The following is a 12,588-nucleotide window of genomic DNA, read 5'->3' on the forward strand; positions in this document are numbered from 1 at the left end:
AATGACACAACTTGAAAAAGCCCAGTCCTTTTTACTATATCAAAGTATGATACTTAAGCCATCCAATCCTAGGGGTTCAAGCAAACTGAAGAAAAAAGTAGCCAGTACAGGACAGCTACTGTAGTTATCTTACTCTGTAAGCCTTCTGGAAGGGATAAGAAAGAAATATTCTATTTGAAATGTTTGATCCCATTTTTAAAAAAAGCAGGAAAATCCAACTTGCAACAAGTTATGCTTGTGACAAACTGCCAAAGCTTCAATTTAAAAAAAAAAAAAAAAAAAAACCAAAGTTTTTTTATATTGTAGGGTTATCAGAAGGCTTGTAGGACATACTAGGCAACAAAAATGCTTAAAACACAGCAAAGTTAGGACATTTTTCAACACTGCCTATTTAGTTGCTTAATTTTATAATCACTCTCTTTGAGGACAAAGAAAAATAACCATTTTGGCTAAAAATGTCTATCGTTTTCCAGGAAGAAAAAAGATGGCATGCTTTCTTTCACGGTTGTTAAATACTACATTCCCCTTAACTTCTAAGTTTAAAAATCAGTTTGTAAATGAGCAATGTTTTTATAGCAATTAAGTTCTCCGGCACCATTAAATCACAGCAAAAGTATAGGCCAAAGTTAAAGAGAAATGTCAAAGGACAGCAAGGCCACAGCCCCTAAATCAATACCCAAAAGTTTTAAACTTTGGCTCCCTTATTAAAAAAATTATTTTAAATGAAATTTTTTTCAAGTCAGATAGAACAAAAAGTTCTGGCCTGTAATTTTGTATATATACCTCAGAGAAGGAAGGAAGACAGTAATGGCAGCAGAGTACCTAGACTTTCAAGTAGAATCACATACCCGAAACATTAAAACCCTCACCCTATTAATTACAACGCATTTTGACCTCTAAAAGCCCTCTTACCTGTTTACAAGAGTTTATACAGCAGATTGCCACTGGAACACCACCTTGCAGAATATAACCGTGGCATCCTTGGTTGATAATCACCTGTTGCCTAGCAATCATCATCCCGCATGGAGACAGACAGCACTAGAGCTCTTCCATCCGAGGTTAAAATTCAAAACAAGCCCAACAAGCCTGCATTTCAAGATGGTCTTCGTCTGCAACTAAAGTTTAAAACTGGCAAATAACCACCATGGTGTCTGAAGCCAAAGGTGCAGCATTGCTGGCTTCCTCTTGAACTCCAGCGTTGTCACTGTGAACTGAAGTCTCCTGCTGCAAACAGGGGAGTAGTTCTCCTGTACTGGGAACAGGCTTCCAAAGCTCAAGAGCCCCTGTACAGGATAATGCAGGAACTAAAGGCAAACACTTTCTCCTCCTTAAGGATGCCTCCATTTTTTTCCTCACAATCTGTACTACCAACCGAAGGGCCTGAGTGTGCGTTCGTACCTATGAAACCGTCACGGTGCATGCACATCCAAGGCATGTGGAACCACAGGTCAAATAAGGCACAGATACCAAGTAATGGTTCTAATTACAAATGCTAGCTCTCAGGAACTCTTCATCCATTCAGAACTAAACCCATCACTGCATAACTCTGGTAAGAAGCCCCTGGAGATGGAGGAGCTCCTCAAATGTGTCAGGAAAGGCTTTATTAACATCATCATTAACATTTAAAAAGCAAACGGAGCATTTCTCCTTCTTTTGGCAATTTGGTGCAAATGTTAAAAGTGCAAGATAAAGCAATTTCAAACTTTTCTTCAAATTAAAAATGAAACTAAAGCCAAACGTGATGAGTGAACAAAATAAATCAAAACTTAAATTTCAGCAACTCCAGCTCTTCAAACCAGCAAAGCCCCCGACTCGTGCACTGTGGTGAGGCTTAGGGTGCTTGCCCCGGCTTCTTGTGTGCCAGCAAACAGCACCATTCCCTCATCACGTTGAGGACCGAGAAGCAAAGGATCCCCTTCGCTGCAAACAAAGGGGGGTCACAGTAACACTAGCGATCCTTCAGAATTGACACACCGTGATAGTCAAAATGAAATTGATGGTCTCCCTGCTTCTTGCTCAAGACATACAAGATCTGAGCAGCAGCAAGTACCCCCTCGGCTGCAAACAAAGGGGTCAAGGTTTGCCGTCAATTCACTTCCAGGCAGAAAAACATTTTCCTCAAAAGAAACAATTTATTTAGAATAAAACAAAAGCAGCTCAACTGTGAGCGCATGTTTGAGTGACAGCTACTTTTAAGCTGTGTGAGCCATAAAAAGGGTTTTTCTTTTCCAGAAATCTTGTGTACACAGCACAAAGCAAAGAGGTCATTTTTTTCCACTTAAAACACCGGCATTGGCATCACAAATAGCAGATACACAACGTTAAGCTGCCATTTTAGTAAAATGCACAAAATACTAAACAGATTAGCTTTCTTCCATCAGAGGCCCATGTAAACTCCACATAAGCCACAACTTCTCTTCAAAAAGGTCCATTAGAGCTTTGAATTCCGTATCTTCATCCGATGTTCACCAGTTTTGCTTTCAGGGGGGAAAAAAAGGTTATTCAGTACAAACGTTTACAATATTAAAAATATATGTATTTCCCCTACGCCATTATAGATGAACATAGTAACAAAACCTTTCTGGATAGTCCACCTCGACCTCAAAAAGCACCAATAATACCCACTGGCACAAACCTTGAAATGAATTTACTATATGAACAGACAACAAGTAGACCAAGGTGAGTTTTTTTAAAGACTAATTGAGGACTGTAGGACTGAAATTACCCTGCTATCCTCATTTAACTGAATAAAACATAGGAAAAAATTTCAGGAAAAAAGCAAGTTTATAAGCATTTATCATCAATCAACATCTCCTACATATAAATAAAAGGTGAAACTAGAAAGGTGGAATTTAGCCATAATTTTACCCCCTCTACTTTCATTCTGTAATTTACATGGAGTAATGAATTACTCCACTACTGCAGAAAGGGGTCAAGATACAAAGCCATTTAAAAATCCATCTTACTCTATGCTACCAAAGAAACAGATGTTATTTTCAGTTGAGAAAACACTCTACAATTGCTGAACAGCCAAAGAACACTTAGGACTCACTTTTCAACTCTTGGTATCATACACAAAATTACTCGTTCATTAAGTTTTAACATTCCACTAGTTCCTGAAATCATTTTTTGTCTTTAGAGAGATCTCTATAACCAGAATGTTAACAGGGTCAGCTCTACTTTTCTTTTTTGCATATCTAACTCTTATATCTCAAAACCAGACACTGTGATAGATTTTTTTTTAATGCCCAGAAATTCTTTCAATTCTTTTTTTCACATAAAATGTCATTAAGTCTTAATCTCAAATTTTCCTGTTCTGTAACCAGAGATCTGAGGGAATAGTTCCTACAGAGGCCACAATTCAAGCTGTGCCTACAAAATGATCACTTCACTGTCCAAAAAAAAAAAAAGTGATTCAAAAAAAAAAAAAAATCAGTGAACATCAGTTCATAAGTTTTTTAATAAGCCTGGAAATGTCCAACTCTGAAAAAACATCTGACTTTCACTGTTGTACACTGAATATGAAATAAACGTAAGGGAGTTTATCTTCAAAATATGACAAAAGCTTACTAGCCAGATGAACATTGTATAATATACTCCTTAAAGCAAAACTATTTACTCTCAGATGACAGAATAAACGTATAGCTTTTCAACCAGAAATTTAAGTTTTTGTGTGAAAAATTTTTTACAGGAATCCCAGTTACAATCAACAAAGTATTTTCCCAAAATTAAGTAGAGCTATTTGCTAGGAGCTGAGTGATTGCTTAATTTTCCATAGATTTTGATGCTGCATCTTAGTTAGTGTCTTAAATATCTTATTTTTACCAGTAATACTTAGTAAGTAACTAACTGATAAATGAAATTTTCTTCCCATTCATTTTAACTAAGTTTCTGAAAAATCAAGAAAAAAGTAGAAAAAATTAGTTGTAAAGAATCCAATGTTGGGACCAGGAAATTGTACCTAATGAAAATGAAAACCAGCTTTAGACTTAGATTCCAATCAAATCCTGAAGGGTAAGTAGATAATCTATAAATATGAAACTACACAACAGAATGGGCAACACAAATAAGAGATTCATCTGGAGATGGCACTCTATGTAAGCACCAAGCTAAACAGTGTTAGTTTTGTTTTTGTTTTTTTTATATAATACATACATTTAGAAATGGTATCAAGCCAACTGTTTCAAAAACATTGAAGCACAAATTGCCCAGATCTAACGAAAGCAGCAATGTCAGGTAAAGATTCAAACATGGAGCAAACAGTATTACTGAACAAGCTGTCACACCAATGTAAGTTGAAAAAAAAAAGAAAAAAAAGAGGTGAGGGGGAGCACACATATTTTAATCTATAGTAAATTAGAACAAAATTATTTGCCCAACTATCTTATCAAAAGATATTCAAAAGTTAATGGTAGTGAAATTATTTAAACTGGAAAAAAATGTATCTGACTACAAATTACACTTTGTTCTGTATAGATGAAGATTTTATACTTGCATTAGTTTCAACCAGGTTTCTATTCTAGATGACATGCCACTGCATTTTGGAACCACAAGGCACCCAAAGTCTTAATTGTAGGATTGCAGGTTATTTTCCCTACAGGCATACCAAGGAAACTTACAGACATAAACAATACTTTTACTTCTCTCAGAATGAGTTTTTCCAGTTTAAAAAGACAACACAAAAACTTCCAGAACTTAAAAAATTTATAAATGTGCATAGGAAAATGAAAAAAAAAAGATGACAGTAATGATGAGGCTTTCATGCTGCCATGCATTTGAGACACCTGTCAGAATGGAAAATAGGAATTACATGACATTTCCCTGGGTTATTATTGGTGCTATTTCAAAACTACCAGCTTTGATAACAGAAAGAAAACAGTTGGGTTCTGCCAGGCTTGGAATAAGTCACTTTCACAGAATAGAAATACCATCATGATCCAGAAAATCCTAAAGTTCCAAATCATAATTAAATTATTAAGGGCCTTAGCTGAATACTCAGCACGTAAGTCAACAGAGAAAAATATACCTAGTAATGACCTGAGAAATTGAAGGTGGTAGAAGCGTTTTAAGTAAAAAAAGAAAAAAATTAAAAACAAAAACAAACCAAAAAAACACCTAATACTATATAGTAGCACAAGCCCTTCTTAAGAACCAGAAGTCTCATCATTCTCAACTTTGGGAAAAACAAAAGGACAAAAAAGTGTGATGATTTAAATTATATTAATTATACAAGCCCCAACAAATAATAAGGGTTTTCCTACACTGACATTTCAAATTTCTGTCGCTGGACAGCAGTACAAATATTAAATATGAAATTTCAAAGACATTCAAATAATGTAATGTCTCCACTACTGTCTGAATATGAAAATAAAAATACAAGCAGCAAAAAAAAAAATGTAAAACACATCAAGGCATTTTAGGATTACTTTTTTAAAAATTCTGCAATCTAGATATGGCTGATTAATGCCCACCAAAATGAAAGATGACTTATGAGCCTGCAGACAAGTCCTCTTTCTATTATTGAAACCAGAAATTTGAATGGATACAAAAACAAAAACTAATCTTTAACAAAGAACATTGTTTTGAAATATGCACAATTAAATTAGAACTGTACCTGATACACCTCTCAAAGTCAGTAAAAACACCACCTCTCACACCTATAAACTGACCAGAGAATTCTGATTTCAAAAGCACCTACTCACTTCTTGCATACTAATTAAATGGTTTGTAACACAGTCCTCAATTTTTACCAATTATAGCTACAAACCAAAGTGCATATAAGGAATACAAAACTCAGGAACTAAATGATCAAAATGCATATTAAAGCAAACTTTCTGGGAACAAACTGCATTTTAAGAGAAATACTCAAAAGACCTGATTAAAATAATTACACTGGGAAACAATTTGACAGTGTACACTTTTGTGATCCCTGATCAAACTTAAGTCACACAAGTAACATTTCTGGTACAGGAATTATTCAGCTACACACCATTCAAGCCATTTTTTTTTGTGTGTATATTACCATTTACTATTTACAATCAGTGGACTTTTTTCTCCAAACTCTGATTTTTCAAAATTTTGGATTTGTAACTTTGAGGAATTTTTTTAAAGCTCAAGATTAAAAAAGGAAAGGAAAAAAAAAAAAACCTACAAGGATAGAAGCTCCTAATGAAAGCAAATCCATCTCCCTATTACACTTTCAAGGCATCCCTTTCATAAACTGTCCTGACTTCTACTTTAAAAGAGGCATGTAAAAATATATATAAAAAAGAGGGGGGAAAGAAAAAAAAAGGCTACAACTAAACAACTAATTTTTAAAAATTTTTCATCTGATGCTGTATCCCATTACACATCACAAAACAGAAACCATGTCAAAGTAGTAAATACAAGTTACACATGGACTTTAGGACGCACCACGGACAATGATCATGACCAGGTAATCTTCTTCAGATTTGGCCAGTGCCTTGGCAGGGGAATCCAGGAACTGCTGGGAGAACTCACAAGGAGGGAAGGCATGAAGGACCCCGGTGTTTTCCTTGTCTTTGTTGCCTCCCACAGGAAGGCTGATCACCCCAGCTGCTTGCTTTTGCTTTAAATAGGACACAAGGTTCCTAAGTGGCCTCTGAGTAGAGGTGGCAGTGTCTGATGTGGCTGAGGAAGAGGAAGATCGGTTGTCAGAACTTCCAGGTACGGCCAGAAGAATGGCATAACCATTGGGCCCTGCCACTTTGATGCGACGACTTACTTCATCCAACTTTGGCTGGTCCAAACGGAGACGTTGAGTGATCTTGAGTTGGGCCACTTTGCCTCCAGTTGAACCCTCCACAAGAAGACTGCTAGCCACTTGGAGGTCACCCTGCAACAGATGCATATTTGAAGGAAAGTTGCTGTTCTTCAGTAGAAGCATGCCCTGCCAGGCCAAACAGAGTTTGGGAGAAGCTGCTGCCACAGGAGCTGTTCCTCCATCCTGTTTCTGGGATGGGGACTTCAGCTTTGATGAAGCACTGCTGGCGCTGGGTGCATTCCCTTCAGACCGATCTTCTTTTTTCAGAGGGCTTTTTCCCTCAGTGGGAGCAGCTGTCCGGTGCTTCCTATCTCGTTCAGCTGATGCAGAGTTTTTACGGTCTCGCTTGTCACCTTGGCCCTTCTCCAAACTACCTCGTCTGTCTCTGATTGGAGAGGGTCTTTCCAAGAGAAGAAGACGGGAGGATCTATCATTGTCGCTGTTGTAACGGTCCCGGCTACTGCTCAGTTCTGGACTGCGGTCAGGAGAAGGAGCACAGTGACGTTTCCGTGGCCGGTCACTCTCAGGGGACCTATCCAGATGTCGTCCCCCACTCTCCTCGGGTAGCCGTCGCTTCCTAGGCTGGTCTCGGCTGCTGGGCAGATCTCGATCACCTCTGTCCCGGTCCAAGGACCAGCCATCCCGCCTTCGATCCAAGCTATCCAGTGGTTCATAAGCAGTAACAGCAGCAGCTGCAGTCCGAGTGCTGCGTTCTCGGACTGGTGGTAGAGGTGGCACCCAATCAGAATCAGAATAAAGGTCTCTATCACGATCTCTGTAGAGTAAGGGCGGTGTCCTATCCCGTGCACCCCTCAAAGGATCAGGAGCCCGATGCCCAAAAGCATCTGTCACCAGTTCATAATGAGTTAAGGGCAAAGGCTGCAGATATTGCTGCTGGTAACGATGTTCGGTGTCTGCAAAGTCTACTCTAAGGCGACGATCTGGGCCACCAAGTGGGAATCCTCGCATATGGGTCCAGGCAGCATGAGCTGCATCCAGGCTTTCATACTGGATATACGCCCAACTATCACCTTTTCGGTAATCTATGGTGCGTATGGTGCCAAATCGGTCAAATTCTCGTGCCAGTGCAGCAACAGGAACCCAAGGTCCCAGGCCACCGACCCACAGGCGGGTAGTAGGTGTAGCTTTCCCATAACCAATTTTGATAGGATTCCGAATTATAATTTTGCCAGACATTGCTAGTTTAGCTCGGTGAGACATGTCTAGGTTCTCAAATTTGAGAAAGCCATAGGTACTGGTCTGGCCTCGAGAAGGCCTCTTGATGTCTACTTCTGTGATGACCCCAAAGCGATCAAAAGCCCTTCTAAGATCACTCTCTGTCACAGTGATGTCCAAATTGCCCAAGAAAAGCGTCCGGTTAGCACGCTGATCGTCCTCGGGGGAAATCTCATCCACTTCTCGGAAAGGAGCAGCACCTGCTCCAGCTCCCACCCGTGGCTCAAGGCTGTATGTGGGGCGCACTCTCTCGTAGAACGCATAGTCTCGTTCTCTCTCCAGCTCCCGGGGCAGGGGTGGCGGAGGTGGAGGAGGTAGGCGGCCCAGAGCCAACTGCTGCAACCGGTAGTCTCTGTATCCCAAAGCGGCGCCACCGGGGGAGAGCGATCGCTGGCCTCCACCCCCCGGGGGGTGCCGATGGCCACCTACGGAGGCCCCGACCACGCTGGCCGACGGAGGGTACGAATCTTTGTCTAACGGGGAGCGGCTGCGACGCCGGCTCACGTACACGGCCTCTATCTTCAGAGGCCGGTCGTAGAGCACCAGGCGGCCTCGGGCATGCTTGGCCGCCCGCGCGTCCTCGGACCGCCGGAAGTTCACAAAGGCCACCCGCTCGTCCCCGCTGCCAGAACCCGAGAGGTGACTGATTTTGACACTTACATCACCGAACCGTTTGAACTCGTGAAACAGTCCGTCCTCCACCGCCTCGTCACTCAGCTGGGACCCCAACTCGCTTATCTTCAAGGTCTTATACTCCGCGCCGTCCCCGCCGCCGGGAACTGAGGAGGCGGCCCCAGAAGAACGTGACTCCCCGCCTCCACCCCGGGAGCTGCTGCGCGACTCGCCCCCGCCCGAGGAATTTTTGGTGCTTGGGGAGCTATAACTGTGCAAACGGCTGCTGGAGCTGCCCCCGCCGGTGTCGTACTCGCGGCTTCCGCCTCGACTGCTGCTGGACTTGTCGAGGTGGAGGCTCCGCCGCGACCCGCCGCCGCTGTCCGTCTTCCCGCTGCTGCTCCCATTGCTGCCGCCGGAGCCCCCTAACTTCTTGCTGCGCTCCCCGCGGGAAGTCGAGTCCTCACCACCGCGGGAACGCTTGGGCTTGACCGGGGAGCGCTCTTTTCCCTTCATGGTTGCGGGTGGCCGGAGGTAATCTCCGCGGAGCTGACTAACCCGCCGCCCCGCGCTCGTTTCACACAGCGGAACCGCACGCCGCCATCTTGGACTCCGCCGCGGCAAAGGATCCCGCCCCGCCGATCTCATTGGTCTACTCGCTCTCTTTTCTACAGTCTCATTGGGAAAACTGTTTGTCTGTCTTCACATCTCCCCGCGCTCCGGGAAGGCGCCCGCCCAGTCACTGTTATTGGGTTCCCAACGCCCCGGTCAGAGTACCTCATTGGTCATATTCGTTGTCTGTCTTAACGGTTCCTCGCGCCAGGCTGTAGCTCCGCCCCTTGCACTCTACAGTCACCTGACTCGAAGTCTGGAGGCGTTGATTGGACAAAAAGTCTGCCCTGTAACGGTACTTCTGGCGCGGTGTAAGCAGCGGTCCCACCTCCTCCGCCCTTTCACTGGCATGTGACTCCGTCCTTTAACCTATTACTTGGGAAGCTCGGCCATCCGTTCCGTCGTGGTTGTTTTCTCCTGAGAACTTGGCTCATTTCAATGTCCCGAGAGACAAAGCTCGCTCTCTCTCTCTCTTTCGACCCTTACCTTCCAACTTCTCCGGCGGCTGACGGAAGTTTAAATCTGATTGGACATGGGCGGCGAAATTGATAGGCCGAAAGAACTGTCCATCACTCACTTAAAGGGGTAGGTGCCGAGACTGCGGAGGCTGAAGGTGAAAGACTAGAACGCGCGCTAGCGGCGCGACGTCACCGGGGTGTCGCGAGATGGTGACGGCCCGCCTCCCCGCGCTCTCCGCGTTCTCTTAAACATTTGTTGGGTCTGGTGGCGCACTTGGCGGTGCCTCTCGGTCCTCGGAGCCGGGAGCTTCCGAGCTTCCTTGCCGTTCTGCTTGCGCCGGACCATGGGCCGAACTTTTGGCTACTGGAGTCGGAGGTTCCCCGAGGCACCCGTCCCGGACACCATCTTGGTTCCTCTGGGCGCTGCGTAACAGCCTGAAAAAGCTCCACCCCTGCGAGAGGAAGTGCGGCCCGGCCCGCGGGTTTCTGAGGGCTGTGGGCCGAAGAGAGTTCAGGGTTCACCGCCCGGGGTCAACTGACGTCCGGGGCGGAGCTGAGAGAGAGCTCCCCGAGCTTAGGAAGAGACGCCGCCTTAGCGAGGGCGCGCGACTCTCCGGGCGCCCCGGGTCCCCTCAGTGTCCCCAGGGTAACCGGAGGATGCCCGACTCCGGCCAGGCGCAGGAGCTGCGGGGCCCCCGGGGACGTGACTGTGCGGTTCGACGTTGCAAGTCGGTGTGGATCTGGCATTCTGTAAAATAGCAGGCAGTATATCATACGGGTGGGAGTTGGGAATATTTAATTCTGTACAGTGAGCGGGTGGAATTTACTTTTCGGACGCGTGTCCCTTTTCTGTGGTGACTAGTACCTCTGCTCTGGAATTCTGTAGGACAGCCATCGGCTCCCTCCTGTGACTCCTTTCAGCATTATCCGTTTCAAAGCAACTGTTATTCTTCCCAAGCACCCTAATCTTGACAAACTAGTATCTGTGCACCGTGTCGGTGACACGATTGGACCCATGTGGCCCATGCGCTGACTATTCACCGGTGAAGGCAAATAGACTTTTTGCAGGCCTCCCCCACATCACCACATCAAACAAGATCCAGTCTGTAGTAGAGGATGAGAGGTGTTTTTAAACGTGAATTTTTTTTTTCCAAAGTAACAGTACTCCTCAACTGAAATCTAAATTGGAAAACTTTTAAGATTGAAACTAACAACCCCTTACCCCTGACTGAGCTAGCCTTTTTGTTTTATGTTGGTACATAATTCTGGGGATGGTGAAAATGTTGTTGGCCTTTTCTCACTTGATTAAATCAAAGAAACCTGAAGCCCATTATGTAAAGCACAAAAAAATTCAAATATTGTAACATGCACACACCCTCATTGTTTTCAATGTAACTGCTAAAGCCTGGTGCCAGTGGCTTGTGCCTGTAATCCTAGGTACTCAGAAGGCTGAGATCTGAAGTGTCACAGTTGGAAGATAGCCTCAACAGAAAAGTCTAAGCGACCCTATTTCAAAATAGCCAGCAAAAAACTGGGCTAGAGGTGTGGCTCAAATTGTAGGACCTCAGCTGTGAGTGAGCACTTTTGAGGGGAAGAGTTCAAGCCCCAGCTTGGGGAAGAAAAAAGTACCTGCTAAAATAAATGATCATAATAATGTATATTGTGGCTTGTGTGTGTGTGTGTGTGTGTATATATATATGACATACACATAATATATATGCAAACTACTGTGTGTATATATATACATATATATACACACACACATATATACATACACACATGTATTTCTTTATATTTTAATAGAAATTTCCGTGATGAATATCTGGGAAATTGTTCAGATTGATTTCAGGAGAGAAGCTGGGGTCTGAGATGGAAGAAAGACTTTTTTGTAAGCTTCCTAGGACTTGAACTCAGGGCCCGCACGTGGTGCTGTCCCTGATCTATTTAGCTCCAGTAGCAGTCTACCACTTGAGCCACAGGTCCACTTCCAGCTTTTTGGTGGTTAATTGGAGGTAAATATTGCACAGATTTTCCAACCCAAGCTGGCCTCATATGTTGATCCTTAGATTTTAGCCTTCCGAGTAGTTAGGATTATAGGCCTGAGCCATTGGTATAGGGCTGACTTTTTATCTTTTGTATACATTATTATATAAAAGCTTTTACTGTAGCCATGCTATTATTCTTTTTAGAAAATAGCAATTGTTTTTAGCTTAGTGTACTATTTTTTTTAGAAAAAGTTAAAAATACAAAAGCAGAATAAGATAAAGTTCCTAAAACCTAGTTTCAACAATTATAAGATCATGTCACTATTTTTTGTTTGTTTACCTTCTTCCCACTCCTCTGCTCCATTAGTTTGTTCCTGGCTTACCTCTTAATACATGTCTTGCTTTAGGCATGGAACCTGCCATTTTTCCAGAGTTCTGGTTCCTTTTAGGAATGAATAATATTGAAAAATAAAGATCTAAATGCTAAGAAATCAAGAGTGCTCTTGGACGCGTGTACACACACAATTACACAATTTGTAAAGACAATGTAGGAAAAGATTTACAAAGGTGTAAAGGTTATGTAAATACTACACAAAGGGAACAAGTTGAGCCTTTATCTGATTATTCCTTGTAACAGAACTTGGGTACAGAGTTATTTTCCCCCTAAACTGACCTGTGAAGGTGACTCACTGATTCTAAGAAGAGATAAGGACCAAGTCTGTATAGTTTTCCAAACCTTTTGATAGAGATCTGAGGAAGCACAGAGCTGAGGAAGAGAATTAAAGAGCTAAACTGGTACTGGTATGTGTGGCACCCCTTGAGGCACACCAACTTTGTAAACCTAACTGAAGCTACTGCTTATAGTTGGCAGCAATAAAAAAGCTTGCCTGAGGGGACTAGT

The 12,588-nt window shown here is 43.1% G+C and overlaps 1 protein-coding gene across 1 annotated transcript; it reads right to left on the reverse strand.

Moving 5' to 3' along the window:
* Nucleotides 1–1,586: 1,586 nt before the first annotated feature.
* On the reverse strand, nt 1,587–11,378 carry Rbm15 (RNA binding motif protein 15). The gene is made up of 2 exons (XM_042676867.1): nt 6,415–11,378; nt 1,587–2,477 (listed from the first exon to the last, which is right to left on the reverse strand). Exons 1-2 carry the CDS (start codon nt 9,278–9,280, stop codon nt 2,455–2,457), a joined length of 2,889 nt encoding a protein of 962 aa, XP_042532801.1. The 5' UTR covers nt 9,281–11,378; the 3' UTR covers nt 1,587–2,454.
* Nucleotides 11,379–12,588: the final 1,210 nt, after the last annotated feature.

The sequence above is a fragment of the Dipodomys spectabilis genome, unplaced genomic scaffold (assembly GCF_019054845.1).
Source record: "Dipodomys spectabilis isolate Male_0828 unplaced genomic scaffold, ASM1905484v1 ptg000002l, whole genome shotgun sequence".
In the NCBI taxonomy this organism is placed as follows: Eukaryota; Metazoa; Chordata; class Mammalia; order Rodentia; family Heteromyidae; genus Dipodomys; species Dipodomys spectabilis.